This window comes from Sander lucioperca, chromosome 8 (genome assembly GCF_008315115.2).
Source record: "Sander lucioperca isolate FBNREF2018 chromosome 8, SLUC_FBN_1.2, whole genome shotgun sequence".
Classification (NCBI taxonomy): domain Eukaryota; kingdom Metazoa; phylum Chordata; class Actinopteri; order Perciformes; family Percidae; genus Sander; species Sander lucioperca.
Genome location: NC_050180.1, coordinates 21,981,582 through 22,001,344, shown reverse-complemented (window position 1 = coordinate 22,001,344; position 19,763 = coordinate 21,981,582). Strand labels below are relative to the sequence as shown.

The window sequence follows — 19,763 nt, the reverse complement described above, 5'->3', positions numbered from 1 at the left end:
GATTTGGACATTTAATGCAAAATGTAACATATGTGAATAAAATATAAACACTGATTTGTGTCCTTTTTATTGTTTTTTTGTTTTGTTTTGCCAGTTTTTGAGCACGACAATGAATTACCTTCTCTACTCCTTATGTCCACTGTATGTGAGCAGTGATGCTATATTGGTTATGTCAAAGTATTCTCTCAATGTCATAGTTGCTTTTGTCAGATATCAAAACCACTCCTCTACCGGTGCTGTCAGAAAAAGCAGATACTATCATTTTGTATCTAAACATGACCATAATTTCTAGCAGGTGTAATTGAAGTAATTTCCAAGAGACATGAGTGCTAGAGGGACAAGAGGAAAAAGAGGGTTCCATGCCACTGCTACCATCTCAGCTCCACAAAGCTCAAATATTACTTTCTGTAATGACCTTTCTCTGGTCTCAATCCACTGGTGTGAGCTGTAGTGAGGAAATGTGGCTGGTAAGAGACAGACATCCAAACTGTGACCACCAGGGGTCTCAGTTCACTGGAGCTCATCAGATCATCATCTGCACAGACCAGTCCTGTGACCTTTTTGAATGAATAATGTGACTAAACAAGAATACAGCTTGTGTGAAAAGCGGCTAAATATTTTCAAAATGCAGCTGAGCAGATGCATCAGTTCTGAGATCACTGAAATATCAAAGTGTGCCATTTGTAAGTGGGTTGGTTGCTAGTTTTATTTAATGAAATGAAAAAATAAAAGAAAATCTCATGTATACATGTATGCTGTATTGGTGATTTCTGTATAAATACTGTTTGTCCTACTTGTCCACTGCCCTTTTCTGAGTACCAGAAAGAACTTTCATTGCCATGTGACTGAGCACTTTGAGGATAATTGGGTTGAAGTTGCATAAACACGGGAGGCCCTCTCATTAATGACCAATGGCCGCACAAATCCTCTCTTTTCTGCCAAATTAGGCAAAAAGAAAAAAAAAATAGTGTGGGCCAGCGGAGGAATTTTATCCGGGTAAAACCACCGAGAATGTGCGAACAGTTTCACGCTGAGAGATGCTGGAGTGAGAGGCGGTGCTGCGGCGAGCATCACTGCACATTTCCTCATTTACCTTATCTTCCCTTGATTTGCCTCGTGTCCAGTTAGGTATACTGCCGCCTCAAAGATCATGAATATACAATTGAAGGTGATATTGGTCAGCTAAGAGCTTCCGGTCAGCAGGACAACATGCTCAGATATCTATACTCTTAATAATTAAAACCCTTCACTGAGTAAACCGGGAAACCCGTTCGGATTTGTTGCTATGGACGGTAAGGTGCACACAGAATTGTTAGTTAAAGTAGCAGACTAATTGTAAGGTTTGTCTAAAACTATCAACAGTGTTGGCTGTGTTGACCCCGATACACAGAGATGGATACAAGACTGAGCAGTAATCAGCTGATGTCTAAAAAACTTTCCCCTGTTTTGCAGATTTTAGAGATGGAAATACAGAGGCTGCAAACTCAAGGTAGGACTCGTGTTTTCTCATAAGTAGGCCACACGGTCATCTTCTGGACGTCTGGATTACTGTAATTTTGGTACAACTTCTGGTACACTTAGTGTAGGCTATAGGCTTTACGTTGTGAAATAATGGCATACTGTGGTGTTCACAGTATAAGCTGCTTTGTTGGTAACGAGTAACTGAAAATATGGGATAATGGAGAAAAAAAAAATCGGTTTGGCTCAGTTTTCACTACATTTTAATTTCATAAGCAGAACTTTGAAAACAAAGTTATACTCCGCCAGTAATATTGGCCTCAAAATCTCAGGTAGCACACAAATGAAAACTGCTGTATGATAATACATTAGCCTACATAGTAAGTTTAACAACGCATCAAAACATTGCGTATGTTTATCAGTGAATTTAGATAATTGCTGCATTTCAAAGTAAAAATGTTCCTCATCAAATACTGCTGTCAAACATGAACTAATTCTCATCAAAACAGTTTACAATAGTCATTCTGTCAGGACAATTAGCAATGACAAAATGAGTGCAATGATGTAGGGTACAAATTACTTTAAATGCTATTTTTACTTATTGAGTATGCTGTGTTGGTGTAAATACAGTCTACAGTCAGATTTTACAGAAAGTCCTACATTTATAAAGGCAAAATGATGTATTTCACTGTATTAGTTTAGTTTTTCTGTTCAATATCAACCACAGAGTTAGTTTTTTTTTCCAAGACATCAAACAATAAATATTTCAAACACTTGTAGGTTTAATCATCTTAACTCCAGAAAGCTACGGTGATGATGTAATTCTGTAGAACATAATATTAAAACCACAATTTACATGACCATAACAAACACTCAGTACAGTGCAATTTGGAATATATTTCAGTGGTGGTTAAGTAATCTTGAAATCACCAGGGCAATGCTGTTACATTATGAATAATATAAATAAGCTAACATGAGGTGGTGTTTACTTTAGAATTTGTATTTAGAGGTAAGATAAGAAGTTATATGGGCTCTTTGCATTGAAAGTTTTGCACTTTGAAACCATATTTGTTGACAAAAATAGACTTGATTCTTTGAAAAATATTCATCTTGTATATCACTGTATAACAGTCAGTCGGTTAGTTTTGTTTCATTTACACAAACAGTATTGCACTGTACAGTATTGCACCACATTATATCACATTCGCTGCTAGAACAGCTATGATATTTGTGATTAGATGACAGAGATTCATTGCTCCGTTTTTTTTCTTTTTTTAAAGGTCCCATGGCATGAAAATTTCACTTTATGAGGTTTTTTAACATTAATATGCATTCCCCCAGCCTGCCTATGTTCCCCCAGTGGCTTGAAATGGTGACAGGTGTAAACCTGGGTATCCTGCTCTGCCTTTGAGAAAATGAAAGCTCAGATGGGCTGATCTGGAATCTTGCTCCTTATGAGGTCATAAGGAGGAAGGTTACCTCCCCTTTCTCTACTTTGCCCGCCCAGAGAATTTGGCCCGCCCATGAGAAAGAGAGAGACATCATGGCTTTCAAATGAGCAAAGTGGCAGTTGGTCAAGGCCACACCCCCACCCTCCACCTTACCCCCCCCCCCTCTCGCCTCCTCAATAGCTACAGACACAGAAATGGGACATACTAAGGAAAGCTCATTGTAGGACTGGCTCTAGTGGCTGTAATTCTGCACCAAGGCTGAATTTCGGGAAAGAGACTTCAGATACAGTATTAGGGAACCACTAAGGTCTATATAAAAGCATCCAAAGAGCACCATGTCATGGGACCTTTAAGATATTTTTTGGGCATTTTAGGCCTTTATTTATATAGGACAGATGAAGAAATGAAAGGGGAGAGAGAGAATGACATGCAGCAAAGGGCCGCAGGTAGGAGTCGAACCCGCGGCCGCTGCGTTGAGGAGTTAACCTCTAAATATGGGCACGTGCTCTACCAGGTGAGCTACCCAGCCACCGTTGTTCTGGTTTTTAGATTGATTAATTTAATGCTGACATTGGCTTCTTCTTAATTAGGTTAATGTTTAGTGTTTCCAAAGTTGGAGATTATTAATCATGAAGGTGGACTGCTGAGATTCGGGGGTTAAACTACAAAAGAAAAAGAGGTTTGTTTCTGGTCGTGTGAGGCTTTGGTTGTCCAGGGTTACAACAAGTGCACAGTGCTTTCAGCCTGGCTCATGGCTAGTGGTTTACTGCAAAGCCTCTTCATATCCCCTTAAAAGGGATTATAGTCCAGAGTTCTTTCTCTCCACAGATTTACCAAAGGGTTTACCAAGTGAAGTTCCCGCAAGGCTTTACCAGAGAGGGTGGGATTGTGCAAGTTTGATGGAAGCAGAAAATTAGATTACTCACTTTCACTTTCCACTGTTTCTGGTGATAAAGATGGTCCCTGTGCTGCAGCTGTTCACATCATCTAAAGCTGTTACCACCTCCAACCATCACTGAAAGTTGGAATTATGCAGATGCACCGTAAATGCATATGTTGGGGGGCATATTATTTAGCTCAAGAGGCATCTGCATGCACTATTATCACAAAACAGCACGTAACACATAACCCAGTTTTTACATAAATCCCTGTGATTTTGATGTGTAGTTTGATGATGTTGGATTTTTTTTTTTTTTACTATTTCAGTGTGTCAGAGAGGAGCTCTTGATCACCAGATACAATGTTCCTTTTTCAGGTATGCTGACAGTACGGTAAACAAAGGGTAACCTGAGCGCTGCCATCTAGGACCAGTGGTGTCCTGTTTCTAAAGCAGCAGTGATGTGTCTCATGTCCATTGCAAAGAACAGCATTTGGGTTTTATCTTTGCTTTGTCACAAAAAGACAAAGCATGTTTTTGTGGATGGCAACCAAAGTTAGTGAATCTGATTAAAATCTAAATAAACAAGAGTGCTCTGATGCTAGCAAGGCTGTCAAGACTCAGGTTAGCAAACACATCATTTAAACTGAATTGAAAAAAAAATTTAGTGGTTCCCAATTGTTTTTGTTTGTGACCCCTTAAAACGATACTATGTCTACTTGCTACCCCTCTGCAGGTTGCATATGTCTACAGAATATAACCAGGGCGACCAAAGATTAATAGTCAATTCAGATTCTTTTTTAAAGGAATATCATAAAGAAAATGATGCAGTAAGTAGGAACATTTCTGCTTTCATCTTGCGAGACCCTTAGATTTATCTTATGACCCCTTAAGGGGGTCCTGACCCACACATTTGGCATCACTGCCCTAGTTCCCTGTCAATATACAGTATATAGCAGAAGAGCCTTTTGTGTGTAAAAACACGTTTTATTTGCAAACAGACACTCATGCATAAAAATAAACATGTCCATGTTCTTTAAAATGTTATTTCAATGAAATTAAACTCAACTTTTGTTACTAGTTTCTCCAGCATTGTAACAAGCTAATACATTATTTATTTGCCCAGGCAACAATGTGCTTCCAAAGGTGGGGCATGATAGAAAAAGTTTGGAAACCACCAATATAAAACATGTATAAAAAAAAAAAAAATTCTAGGAGCATGTTCTGGCGATATTAACACTCTTTACAGCTGGTGTGACTATCTTCCACTTCATTAGATCCCCAGGGCTTTAAACTCGTGGAGGTTCTGTTGTTGTAGATATAGGTATGGTTAAGGTTGCCAGATTATAATAATAATATAAGATCCTACAATGAGTGTAAACATTGGAGTTCTGGATTTATATTTGATTTTATGGACAGTTTGTTCTTAGCTCAGTGGAATACTTTTGGCACAACACCGTCCCAGCAGGCATGTGACCTAGCAACTATCACGAACTTCCTGGTAACCTGCATGCAACCTGAGATGCTTAATATCAGCAACCATTATGAGTGGATACATCTGCCACCTGAATAAGTAACAGTGCTGCAGATCAGGTTGCAGATTACTGGTGAATTATTAATCCCTATAGATTAGCATGAATTAGACTGGAGCCTTTCAGTGTGAGTGAGAGACAAACACTCTGACAGAGACAGGTATGTGTGACTCTTGGTTTTATGATCTGAGCTTTATCGATCTTTAAACAATTATTTGAATAATGAATAAATGTGCAGAAGAGAAGATGACCACATTGGTTCTTTGTGTGTGATGGTTGCAGACTCTCGCTATGAGGTAAATGTTCTTTTTTATGATTGATGTTCAAGCAGTAGGTGACATAATTTGTGCTGTGTAACTTTAAATTATGTGTAATTTTATGATTGACTAACACATATCCTGTTGTTAAAGTCTAGTTGTTGTTGTATTTTGCTTTAACAGCTTGTACTTGTTACTTCTTTGAAAGCTCTTGCAGAACAAGACGCTTGTACAGTATTATACATCATATGATCTGCAGCTGCACATTCGAGGCTTGAACGTATGTTTTTAAGTCACAGGAAAAAGTTGATATTTTAATGCAAGTCATTGGAGACAAAAAGCTGCGGTTGAGGAATATGAGCTGTCAAAAGTTGGTGAAGGTCTCATGGCAACAGGTGACTGGTGATGTGTTCAAGGCACAGTGTAGATGCAGACACATGTTACAAAACAGGGCAACAGTTATAAGCGGCAGGTAAACAGGTTTGGATCTGGTTGATTAATAAGGCAATCATTATGCATTATTCAGAAACAGTTTAAGATGGGCGATTAACTTCAAAACAATCAATGATGGATTATTGGACTGAAGATGAAACCATACTTGTAACTAAGTGATTCAGTAGTCACCTTGTGTAATAATTATTTAAATGTGTGTCATAAAAACGCACAATTACAAAAGGTACTTTGGCTAGTGCGCTATCACATGTGTCTCCCTGAAGGACACGGTGAAGGATATCAGTGCTGCATATCTGATCGTCCCCCCAAAAAAGCGGCATATCCATCGGTTATCTACCTGGATGCCATTGCTCAACCTGCATGCACAACAACTGCGTATAAATCTGTCCTCACGTGTGAGTGACCACAGCTCCTGAGGGTTAAACATCATTCACGTTTTTTTCACATCAATCTTCTGATCTCGTCGCCCCTCCCTCAGGGTCACACAGTCTCTGTGATGCATAACACGTTTATGACAAGTGGCGCAGCTGTGAGATCTTACACAAACAGTCCTCTCCATCATGCTAATCTGGAACAGGTGTCATTTAAAAAAAAAATAGGATGCATGTTTCTCAACATGGCTATATCAGTTCCTAAGCCAACATGTTTTTTTTATCTCAGCTGTTTTGACACTTAATGTTTTGCATCGTTGAACGTGTTCTATTTGTTCACAGAAACATCACTTGTAGACTTAAAGGATGACTTATATTGGGATTATGCATCGCTGTTCATTGGTCCTGATAACCTTATAATATATAGTGTAAATCACTTTAAAAAAAACACTTAACATACTGATCATTTCACAAAACAGTGTGGTGCCGGTTCACTGCTCGTTCAGGAGGCCACTATGTCAAGTTAATCTCTGTCCAATCCAATTGATCTTGGGGAGATTGCACTTCTTAGTGGGCAGTGACGAGGTCCCTATGGACATGGCTAATTCAGTGTCTGTGAAATGCCACTTGTTGCACGTCCTCTTGAGGAAGCAATTGCTGTTGCTATTGGTGCTGTTATATTATGATCACAAGAGACTCTTTAGTTGTAATTTTTCTCAGCTCTGATGAGTCAGAAGGAGATAACACTTGCCATGTAAGTAGAGTACTATCATCTACACCTTCAGCTGTCTGCCTTGTTTTTACTTTGATTTCCCCTGCTTTAAACCTGCTCCCTTGGCGGATATAGTCGTTTCACAGAGCTGAATGAGAAGGCTCATGGGAATAAATGTACTGCTCTGTGCTATACATAAACCACTCAGTTCATTCTTTATTTTAATTACTTCTCTGTGACGTTAACCAGGAAACAATGTTTTTCTGTCTTGTCGCGACATGTAAAAGTCTGTTCAGGCTCAACTGTTAAGTTATTCACAAGAACCTTTTTTTGTAGGACAAAGTATTAGGTATTAGAAAGGGATTTACATTTTTCATCTTCATTTCTATTGAGTTTTCACTTCACTAAAGAGGTATTTCAAACAAGAATTAATTTGTTATTTTGTCTTTGTTATTGATTTGAAAATGATCTGTATTTTGAAAAGTTTTTTTTTCATCTGGGATTGTGTTAATCCTCTAGGAGGTCACTGTATGGACTGTATCCTCACAAGCCCAGCATGATTGGCATGGAGAACCTGGGCGATCCATCAAGTAACTGGGATATAGTGGAGACCATTGGTAAAGGAACGTATGGGAAAGTCTACAGAGTGACCAACAAGAAGGATGGGAGTCAAGCAGCTGTGAAAGTGCTGGACCCAATCAATGTAAGTCATGTTTACTGAGAAACCTTTTGCAGAATTCGAAATCCCTGTCGCTACTGCATGTCGTCTATTTTCAGTTGTCTGCAAAAAAGTTGATTTGAATAAACTGCATTTTACACTTTGCTTGCCAGCATAACCCTAACCCTAATAACCATCACCTTGCAGACCACACAAGCTGTTTGAACTAACCCTTACTGTAGGGGGAGAAGAGCTGACTCTATGGATGATGCAGAACCAGCTAGGGATTCATTAGTGTATTCTAGTATTTATATAGTCCACCAGAGTATCCAGAAAGTCATTCACTCAGTCGTTTAATGTCCTCCTGGTTTCCAACCTTTTGGGTTTTTAGCCCCATCATCAAAGGTTGTATGGGTTAAGACCAAAACAGTTATATTTGATTCATATTTAGACCTTGTTTTTAGGCCAGAATATGAAAAATGTTCCTATAATTATTAAGACCAAAAGCAAAGATTAGAGTAATATCTGTTAAAACTAAAAAATGAATATCATTTTTTGTAGCAATATTTTTTAGCCATGCTAGTGGTTTGGCTTCCATGGAATTTAGTACAGATATCAATGGTGCTCAGATAATGAATCCTAATGACTTTGGTGACCCCTGCTTTTTCATCTAGCAGCTATCAGCCTTGTGATTTGTGTTTAGTGCTAATTAGTAAATGTTAACATGCTAACACGCTAAACTAAGATGGTGAACATGGTAAATATTATACCTGCTAAACATTAGCATGTTAACATTGTAATGGGAAACATATTAGCATGCTGACTTTTGCATTTCTTTCAAAACACTGCTAGGCATAAGTACAGAGTCGATTGCATGGCAGTAGACTCTTAGTCTTGTTTCCTGCTTTACTATCTCTTAATTGTCTAGTGAACAATTGGATTTATCTTGTGACCCCTTTTGTGAGTCCTGATCCCCGGGTTGGGAACCACTGATTTAATTTAAGGTGCATTATTGTTGTACTTGTGCCTCTATGTTGGATCTCCTGCATTTAGCTTCATAACAAGTTTCGGGCTGCATGTGACATGACCGCTTGTGTAAAATTAGCAAATCTGCCACTGGTATAAGGCAACAGGGAAACATAAGATTTTGGGACAGCTTTTTGGTTAGTGCAAAGTCACCTAAAAAACACCTCTGTATTTACTGTGACTTTTCTCATTTACTAACCTGCTGCTTTAATTGAGCCTTTACCTTGATCATTGTCTAATATTCTGTTGTCTTTATGACTCAGGCCAACCTATCCTATACATATAATAGTATATAATAATAAAACTGCTTTCTTACTTTGTAGCTAATTTAATTGAACACTTGATAGAACAAATGTAGTGTTTACTGTTTTGTTGGCTAAATTAGATAACTGGAACACTAATCTGACATCATTCTGTGTGCTTCCCCGTGTTAGAGTACCCCATAACCATTCATTTTGACAGTTTTTTTCATGACTGCAAGAACTCATAATATTGTGACAAAACAAAAAAAGCAAAGACTAAAACCATTGTGTTTTTCTTTATAACTATGTGACTTGTCTCAGCATGCGAGCCATTCAAACAGAGTAAGTTGCCAGATCTTTTTCCTCCTCTCCATCTTGATGCAGTTGTACTTGTATTTGCTCCAGTGATATATATCAACATATCCCGTTTTCATTTATTTCCTGTCATGTTAAGTCTAACACACTCTCACCAGAAAATGTAGCTGCTGCATTGGCTGTATCCTTTCTGTATATCTGTTAATTTGTCTGTGTGATAAGACTTCTGTAGCCTCTGCATTGGCAGCGCATTGTGCTAGTGAGACTTGGTCTGAGACATGGCTGTGATTGTGTCAATGGAAGAATCCCCATCCTGGCAGTGCTATCCACCATGATGCTCCCCTGATGGCCATGAAGATGAAGATGCCTCCTCTCTCATCCCTCTCCCTGATTAGACTGCTGACACTATCACTCAGACGTACAGGAAGAGAAATTCTGCCTCTCTGACTGCTGCTTCTCCCTTCCTCTTAGATTTACTTTGATAGAAAAGCACTTCCAGAAATAGTTTAGCACCCGGGCTCGTCCCTTTCTTTGTTACTGACTTTATAACCCTATCTGTACGAGTCTAATTATAGTCAACCTATTATTGGGTTTTCTGCTGTGTTTCAAATGAAACCCAACTTGAAGTATTTAGGCATAAATGTTATTTGTTATTACAATCCTCCTTGTTATTTGCTTCTCATTTGCATAGCATCGTCTCTGGCAATTCTATGTTCCAACTTGGTCTGTTTTCTGTTGCTGTTTAAAGGATGTGGACGAGGAAATTGAGGCAGAATACAACATCTTGAGGTCCCTGTCCAACCACCCTAATGTGGTGAAGTTTTACGGCATGTTCTACAAGTCAGACAAAGTATCAGGTGGACAACTTTGGCTGGTCCTTGAGGTGAGCTCTTTTTATCTCTTAGTCTCTCTATCAGTGCCCTAGATCACAGTTTTCTGGTTTCCCCAGAATGCATCTTTGATTTGAATCCTTTACAAACTACAGTATATAATTTCAGCATTAACAGTGTACCAGTGCTAATAGTTTTGTATTTTACTTAAAGGAATAGCTTGACATTTTGGGAAATGCACTTGTTTGATTTTGTTTTTGCTGAGAGTTTGATAAGAAGATTGATACCACTCTCATGTCTGTATGGTAAATATAAAACTACAGCCAGCACAGCCTTTACACACCAGGAAAAAATATGCAAAATTCCTTGACTATTTTTCATGTTAAAACCATAGACTATATAAAACAGGTTAAAACCAAGCAACAACCTCTGGTGCTGATAAATAATGCCAATGCCTAAGTGCCAAAAACTGCTGTTCCTCAAATGACCACTTGAGGCGGGCTCCAAAAGCAAGTCAGTTATGTTACAACGCCCAACTTTACAGCAGAAATGAACATGTCTACAGCCTGGTACAAAAAAGGTTTGTAAAAAAAAATAATAATAATAAAAATAATGCTGCACTGCGAACTACAAAAACAAGTTTTGGTGTGGTCAGGCTCATAGAAATAGATGGCTTTGAATTTTAAAATTGAAGTAATTATTTTACCAGTTGGCTGTAAACTTTAACTTAGAGATATGAAAGTGGCATCAATCTTCTTATGTAGCTAACTCTTTGCAAGATAGCAAATATCCAGATTTCTCAAAATGTCAGACAATGTCTTTAAAGGTACCCTGTGGAGTTTGACCACTAGCACTATGGTTGCCTGCATCCAGACCTCTGAAAACTGCCGGTCTTTTGATTTATTGTTTTGTGCCATTGAAGGTTGTTTTCCAAGGTTCAAAAAACAATTAGACCAATCAGAATGGTGATGTCATATTTCTACATAGCTAGCTTGCTAGTTATGTAGGACAGAACATATGTTCATGTAGCGTTAAAAATAGCAGCAAAAAATGGAAACAGGCTTGGGTGAGATTGACGCAGTTGTACAGGGTGTTGTAAGTCGACTTACAGAAATATAGTTACTTTGTATGTAATATCTCATGCTCTACTAGTATATTTACGAGCATGTGGGTAACGCCATCCATTTCTGAAACTGCAGAGGGCAGTATTGCAAATATGCAGTGCACGGAAGTTGTAACAAGGAAGAAGAAGACAAACTAAATGCCAAGGAGAGTTGACTAATGTTTTAGGATATTTTTCGTCAGCTGGAAACATCTCATTGTTTGAACTTCAATTTGCCACATGTAATGCTAAATAAAACTGGCATGTACCTCAAAGACTGGCCAAGAATGCAGCGGAAACTCTAGTTATGTGCTAGGAAATGGCAAGAAAGAACAAGACTGCTAACCGATGTATCTGGATGTAAATGAACAAAATATTTAAAAAATAAGTTTTACAAATCTCTTATGAGGAAGAAACTGCTTGAAGAAGACACTCTGAATGTAAACATAACTATTTGTTTACTAGACAACTCCACAGGGTACCTTTAACTCTTGCATGTCCAAATACTGCATTTTTGTGAGCCCCAAAATATTCAAAACTTGGTTGCTTAATTGAAATTAAATACCTAAGTAGTTAAAAAAGGGCCTCAGTTTGTCACAATAACCCATCTACATGAATGTTGATGCTATCATGCTACCATGTGATGCTGCATTGCTTCCTCTGACTTGTGTGTGTGGGCTACCTCTCCCCATGAATCATAATCTAGAGTGTTGAGTGATGGACGAGTCACTGGAATTTCTCTGTCTCCCTCCCAGCTGTGCAATGGCGGCTCTGTCACAGAACTCATCAAAGGCCTACTCATGCGAGGCCAGTGTCTGCAGGAGCCCGTTATCTCATACATCTTATACAGTGCCCTCTTGGTAAGATGGCCCGCTGCAAAGCTGCTAATGTTAGGGAGGAGGTGGGATGCAAACATGCAGAGAACGTGCTGAGCATTAATTTTCAGCAGAGGAAGTATGGCAGACGGTAATGAATGTCCCACTTCTGAACAGCTGTGGGAGTTCTTTTATATAGTTTGTACTGCATAACCTTTTGATGCATCATATTCTAATTTATACTAATGACAAATGACTAATATTTTGATGATGATTCATGCTGAGCACCTTGTGTTTTTTGTCCTTTAACTTAAAAGGGTCTTCAGCATTTGCACAACAACCGGATTATCCATCGTGACGTCAAAGGCAACAACATCCTCCTGACAACTGAGGGAGGAGTCAAACTGGTTGACTTTGGTAATGGTCTTTGAAAGAGGCAATTTAGCCAATTCAGGGACTTCTGGAAAGAGACAAATGGATCAAGGTCTGAGAAATGTCTCTCGGCTTTATCTTTTCTCTGAAGTGCATTGTCAGATAAATAAAGTATTTTTGGTATTTGACTGATCTATGGGAAGTGTCAGCAGCACATCCCTGCAACGCTGTTTGTGAAGGAGAACACAAGCACAAGATAAATCATTTTATGTGCTCCACACTTTAGTCCCTTGCTCACCATAACATCTTTTTATTTCATGGACCGTAGCCTTAACCCAAGGCTATTATTGCTCATTTAAATTGCATTATTTGATCCTTTGCATATTAAAAGAAAGCTGTTATGGCAAATGACTTTGAGTCACCCCTAGGCATGTTTATGTCCTCTGTGTCATGGAGATGAAGTGGACTCATGCTGATAAAAATCTGTCCTACATAATTTGAAATGATTATAGCCCATTATTATTGCTGCTTGGCAGGTTGCCACACTAAATTATATGCAAGGATTTATTGATTATTCAAACATTTAGTCTCTATCACAAATTGTATTTTTATTCTGAGCAAATTCACACTGATAAACATACTAATATCTAAATCTGAATTACTATTAGAGGTGATTCAATATTACTTTTGTTTTTTTTAGGTGTTTCAGCTCAGCTGACCAGTGCACGATTGCGGAGGAACACATCAGTTGGGACTCCGTTTTGGATGGCTCCTGAGGTCAGAGACCAATGCCAATGCTGTCTACTGTATACAAATGCAAACAGTTAAACAGCACACATGTTTTTGTGCCTAATTTAACATTTAAAATGAGCAAAGTCTCTTATACTGTATGTGTCACAAAGAGAGAGGGAGAGAAGCTCAGATATTTCAGTGTGACTTTCCCCCTGTGTCATTGTGTATTCCCCTCCACGGGTGCAGCTCTTGCGGTCGCCTCAAGGTTAATAGCTGGGAGGCTGTGGCCCCTCGGCTTACTCTTTGGCAGAAATGAGCTGTGGTGATTGGGCTGGTAGGAAAGGACCTCAGGGGCGCTTAGAATAAACTCAGCTGTAAAATGTAATGTCAGTTATAATTATTGACTGTGGAAAAGAGAGGCTCGTAGCACCAGCAACTGAAGTGTCCTACCTTTTTATTGTTTAAATAGTCCATAAATATAGATTGTAGATAGATATAGATAGATGTTTGTATCGCTGCCGGATTTTAGGCAGCAAGTAAGAGAGTTCTATGACAGGAAGTCAAGTTCAGCTTTATGATCCTTTTGAAAATAATTTTCTTCATATTATTACTTAATTTATCTAAGGTGATATTAATAAAGTGCTTTATTTCAAGAATCTGACACAATGTTCACGTAGTAGTGAATTCAATGTTCACTGTTGTGTTGTATTGCCAGGTCATAGCCTGTGAACAGCAGTATGACTACTCCTACGACGCCCGCTGTGATGTGTGGTCGCTCGGCATCACAGCCATCGAGCTGGCAGACGGAGATCCCCCGCTGGCTGAGATGCATCCAGTTAAAGCCCTCTTCAAAATCCCGCGGTGAGTCCACTAGAGGGCGCTCCTACCACACAGCTGGAGGCTGCCCACACAAGCGTGCTCAAAAACAGCTTTCCATTATGTCAGGAGGACAATGGGCAAACTGAATTTGACAGTATAGGTGATGAAAAGAAAAAAATAACAGTGGCTTTCTTGACAATTTAGAAACAGAAAACTGGATATTTGTGGTTTGATAAATGTTTGTTGTTGCTATTGCAGTTTCATTTATTCTATCTGAAAGACAGCATCTGCTAAATAATCAGATGTAGTAGTGTTTGGCCTTAAAATTAATACAGTGATTCAATCTGTAAAAATATTCACTGCTGGAGACGGTGTGTGTCTGATGATCATTTGAGAGCTTAGTGGCTACACGCGGTTGACCTTTTGTTATCAGCACAATTGCGCAATTATCTCTCAGTTAGGTAGAGATATGCCCTTCTGATTGCAATTTGCATTGGTGATTAGCTCCATTCACATTGAGATGAGGCTGTCACCTCCTCCCCGTCACAATGTTATCTCCTCCCTGCCAAGCCAGGGGAGGAACATGGTGACTTGTGTGGCAGGAATTATGGAGCTAACGCAGCATTTCATCAGCACCAAATTCATCCAGAATTTAAAATAATTACAAGAGCAACTCAATAAAATGAATGCTACTAATTCAGAAATAGGTTTTTCTCAGATATGCACCTTATAACACATCACCTTTTTGGAGGAGTGGATGTAGCTTAGGGGTAGTAGGTTTGAGAACATTTTAAAAAAGTAACCTGAAACTGGATAAGTGGTTTCTGTCAAGTAGCAAGCATGTCTCCTTATCAAACAGCAGCCATAATAAGAGGGGGCATATGCATTTCCCATGTCAATGTCCAATCCTATTTCATTACTGCAGATCTTATTACTCAGACTCTTTGACTTTGGGGATAACTAGGATGTTGATAGAATTGGACATATATCTTTTAACTGACATTCCTCTGTCTCTGTTTGAATCAAAATAGATATTTTGCCCTTTTGATATGAATTGGGACCTTAAAGGCTTGGCGGTTGTGGTATATATCACAGCAAATGTGTTGAACCATGAAATGATTCTGTTAATATGTCATTTATCTCAAATATATTTTCCCATCACTGCTGCTCGGCAGACAAAATCATGAGGAAAATGTGGTGTAAATTATGACTCCTGTATGAATTACTTTCTAAATAGGGAAATGGGTTTCACCTTTGGGCTTTTAGTGGCGGTGAGAGTTATGCATGATGAAATCGGAGAGATTCATCTTCGGTTTTGATCATTGCAAAGTTCCAGATTGTTTTTCTCTATTTAATACGTAATAAACCATTACCAGAGAAGTATTGTCCTTGGGTAGTACATGTTTTATGAAACCATACAAGCACTAAAACATGCAATAAGCATTTTCATCATTCGGATATTTTACAGTTGCACACAGTAATGCGTTTCTAGGCTCTAAAGGGTTCACTGTCATGTTGTTAATCTTGTGTGTATCATCCACTTTATCATCCCTCCTCTCTAAACACATCTAGATAGTAAACAAGAAATATATAACATATAATACAAGATTATATTCCATATACGAGAAACATTCACCCCAGTTTTGAATCATGATATACATTTTCTTACATGTTCAAGCAGTGTGTGGTCAGCTCTCTGTCATTGTACTATTTCACCTGTCCATGATTACTTTTTTTTTTCTGAGAATACCACTGTAAGATTTTTCCCTTAGCAAGCTAAAGATTGAATGGCTCCTGGTGACGACCAAATAAACACTCTATACACTATCACCACTTTGACTACAGGGGCTAGCAGCAGATAACCATTATGTCACAGTTTTGGTTGTGCTAAGGGAAACCTGCACAGGTGAAAATGCTTCTCGTCCCAGCCGGCTATAAACGATAAGAGGAGCTCTGATATCTGTCAGATGAGCTCCGTGAATTAGGGTCACCTTGATGCGTGGTCTGTTTGTGCTTCAGAAATATCTGATACTTGATGAGCTGTGACATACCACCGATGCATGCATATGTTTAAATCCCAGGTAGATCATTCTGATATTTTTTTTTAGCTTCAGTTTTATTTTTAAGATAAATTCAAGGCTTTTATGAATTTATTCTCTATGATTAATAGCAACTGAGTGTGTTACAGTGTGTATGACAGATACGTGATGTCTATGGTGACCATGAATAAAGGCAACTGAGCATGTCAGAGGGTAAAGTTGTTAAATCATCAACTGCAAAATGAATTATGCTCAAGACAAAGATGCTCTGTGATATTTAATATGCGGTAAGAGTAATTGCTTGCACCAGTGCCCTCTATGCTAAACAGGCCTTGAATGTCCATGTAAAGTCAAATCAAAGTGTATGTAAAATGCATTGTAAAGGTTAGAGGCAATTGCCAAAGACATCCCAAGGTTGTGTTTATTCGGCCAGATCCCTGTAGATATTAGCCACATATTTAAAAGTACGTGTATCTGTCTGAGCGGAGACCAGAACGAGCGAGATGAAAGACAGAGGTAAATGATGGCTTGTCAAAAGCAACAAAGGCTAATCAAATCATGAGGCTCAGGGAGAGAAATCCTGACCAGTGTGCCTGTAAGAGACAGCTCTTCAGTGAAAAAGCCAGAGTTAAAATCTGTGGAGCAGAACAGCCAAGGGTGAGGGATATCAGTGCGGTTTCTGGTGTTTCTGACACAGAATGAAATCTTTTAAAGGGGTGAAAAATCAAGTTGGGACTAACGTTATTTCTTGCCTTTGTGTTGAATGATACGTTAAATCCATGCATTACTGAACTACAGTATGTAGATATATACTGTAAATTGCAGATTTGTTTGCATTTGCTTGACATGTATTTTTAAATACTCTCCAGGCAAAATTGTTGTTCACAAATCTTTTATTCATCAACAATACTAGGAGTCTACAGCCATGCTAGCAGCGCTAAGGTAAATACGTCAAAACGCAAAGTACAACTGAGGCTAATGGGAATGTCATTAGTTTTGCATGTATTTGGTCATAAACCAAAATATTGAGCAAATTAGAATAAAAAAAAAATACTAGTTAAGAAATCCTCAATAGTATTACATTTCATGAATATCTGAATGCGGTCCATCCAATAGTCCACAAAAATTTCACTCAAAAAGACAATGTCATTAGGTCAGCAGATCATCTAAATCATTAGGATTCATCGTCTGGGGACCATACATGTCCATACAAAATTTCATGGCAATCCATCCAATATATTATATATATTTCAGTCAGGACCATAGACTATCTATCTAATCTAATCTATTAAGTGGTGGACCGACCACCTGACAATGCCAACTATTTCGCCATGGCGCTAGCATGGCTAATGATTGCAGTTTAGTATACATTTGCTTTCTCTGAGAGTCTTTGGCCAAAAAAAATCCTTTATTCATAAACAACAGTGAACATTTTTACTTCTGGATGATTATGATTGATAACTTGTCGGCTTCTCAGTCTTCTCGGCTATCTTTAAAGAACGGGCATGCCTTTGATTGTCTACATCTCCATTTCATGTATACAAAAGTGTCTTTGGATAGATTTACACCTTACAAGCCCTGCAATACACCATACACCTTAATGTCACAGATTTCACATTATCAGACACTTATGCAGTCTTGATCCTTGACAAGAGATCATTGGCTGGTTGGAGGATTTTTCCAATCATGCTTAAACATCTCCATCTTTGATGATGTTGTTTTACTGCTCTGTGTGGTGTCCAGGATGGCAGCATTTGGCGATGTGGCCGCCAGAGACATGATAAATATAGCAGTAGTTCTGTGTGTTCATGCATGTATGAGCAAAGAAGTGCTGGTGCTCTGGCTACGGTGATGGATGAGCTGAAATTTTAAGTGGGTAGTCCATTCGCTGAATAAGTCTTTATTTTGGACCCTTGTAGTCATTCTCTGTTAAGCCTGATGTTTCTGCTTTAAGACACTAATTCTCTCTTTTTGCTGAAAACAGGCCAACAACCAAAGATATACATGAATCGTTCACCAGTTATTCACAAGGTCATTTTAAGATAGATTTACAGTATATTCAGTGATTTTCCCTCATAACTAAAAAGAAACAACTCAACATTGCTGTGTTGTTTTGGTAATTGAATCACCTTTATGTTGTCTGGTATAGTGGAATTTGAAGACTGGAGATCTGGCAAAGAAAGAGATATTTACAGTATGTCTCGATGTGAAAATAGAGAGCTGTTGGAGAGATTTTAAGTAAGTGAGCACTGACAATATTGAATAAAGTGGAGCAGTGAAAGTTTAAGTGTCACACTAAAGAATTTCTTGAATGAAAAAACTGTTTTGCTACATATGGGAAGGGGAAGAATTATAAATTCTACATATGATGTATTCAAATATTTCATTGGCCTGATTTTTGTCATCCTTCATGGCTTAGTTACAGCTGTCAAGTGCTGCTGACACCTCTGTGATTTTGCCTCAATCCACACTGAGTAACGTCTGACAGTACACGCTCTGCCTGGACCTAGATTTGAATAAGCCATTTGTGTTTACAATATGAGCCAGCACTCTCACAAATGCTGAAAGAAAAAACTGCCTGAATTTGCTAAGCACAATGAGGGCATTTGACAGTGTTATCAGCAGTGTGCTGCTATATTGACTTTCTAATATATAAGCAGTATGCTACAACATCAAGGCGAGAACGTGTCTTCAGGCTCATATTAGAGGTTGTATTGAAGCAGTCAGTTACTGGCTTTGATCTGCACTTTGGAAAGGATTGCCTGTCTGAATCCTTATCAAAGACTCTACTAACTTAGTGCAGCGGAAAATGACAGATTTTGCACCCCAACGTTCTCTCCTCCTTCCAAAATAAAATTGAAAAAAAGATGTTAAGTATGTTGTCGTTTAATGTCTAGATGCATCTACCTCTGGTTTGTGATAAACAAAATGAACCAAATTCATGCATTTCCTTTTACACAAAGGATTTCATATTCTACCTGTCTGTCAGCTTTGTGAAACAACACGTGTGAACTAATTAATGCAGTTAATAAATGTCTCGACCAGGTCTGACACTATTTGTCTGACAGTGACAAAAGGCTCAGCCTCCAGCTGTCAGACCTGCAGCTCCCTGTAAAGATGACTGTACTCAGGCCCGTCCAGCCTTGGCTCCTCATACAGACCTGCCTCCTGTCATCGTGCACACTTGAAAAGTATTAGCCTCATTATAGATGGCCTCCATAAATGCTGCTGACAGAGGTATAACTAGCTCCCATAACTTTTGGCTCCCAATGGCAGATGCTTGCTGCCAGACAGTGGAGGAGCTGTTATCATTTGTCACTTTTTCTGTGGCTGCCACAGACCTGGACCCCGACCAGCTCGTCCTCGGACCAAAAACTCTCACAGGAGTCTGACGGTCACACTCTGCTTGCCAGCGATCATTTGTCAACTTACTCAGGAGACGAGTTTAAAGTCTTTCATTTTCAGCGATGATCATGATGTCATTTGAATGCATTTAATGAAGTCAAATTTTTTTTAAATACTATGCTGACTTTTGTATGTGTGATTTTTTTTTCAGAAATCCCTCCCCTACATTACGAAATCCAGAGCAGTGGTGCAGAAGTTTTTGCCATTTCATCGGCCAGTAAGTGTCCTCTAACTTCAACCTGTCAACCGACCTATTCTGATGAACTGAGGCTGATTCAGATTTTTATTATATATATA

General features: G+C 38.7%; 1 protein-coding gene across 6 annotated transcripts in view; it reads left to right on the top strand.

The window, feature by feature from the left end:
• The first annotated feature begins 966 nt into the window (after nt 1-966).
• The window catches only part of myo3b (myosin IIIB), a 68,573-nt gene continuing 49,776 nt past the window's right edge, over nt 967-19,763 (top strand). Inside the window, exons 1-11 of one of the 6 annotated variants that reach the window (XM_031297849.2) lie at nt 984-1,124; nt 1,453-1,489; nt 4,116-4,164; nt 7,631-7,814; nt 9,359-9,379; nt 10,101-10,235; nt 12,040-12,144; nt 12,417-12,516; nt 13,172-13,248; nt 13,919-14,064; nt 19,618-19,683. In XM_031297849.2, the coding sequence (XP_031153709.1) occupies nt 1,462-1,489; nt 4,116-4,164; nt 7,631-7,814; nt 9,359-9,379; nt 10,101-10,235; nt 12,040-12,144; nt 12,417-12,516; nt 13,172-13,248; nt 13,919-14,064; nt 19,618-19,683 (911 nt within the window). In that variant the 5' untranslated portion in view covers nt 984-1,124; nt 1,453-1,461. Of the gene's footprint in view, nt 1,125-1,146; nt 1,293-1,452; nt 1,490-4,115; nt 4,165-6,961; nt 7,154-7,630; nt 7,815-9,358; nt 9,380-10,100; nt 10,236-12,039; nt 12,145-12,416; nt 12,517-13,171; nt 13,249-13,918; nt 14,065-19,617; nt 19,684-19,763 lie in introns of those variants that run through there. The other 5 variants (XM_031297858.2, XM_031297877.2, XM_031297866.2 and 2 more) reach the window with 5 other exon arrangements.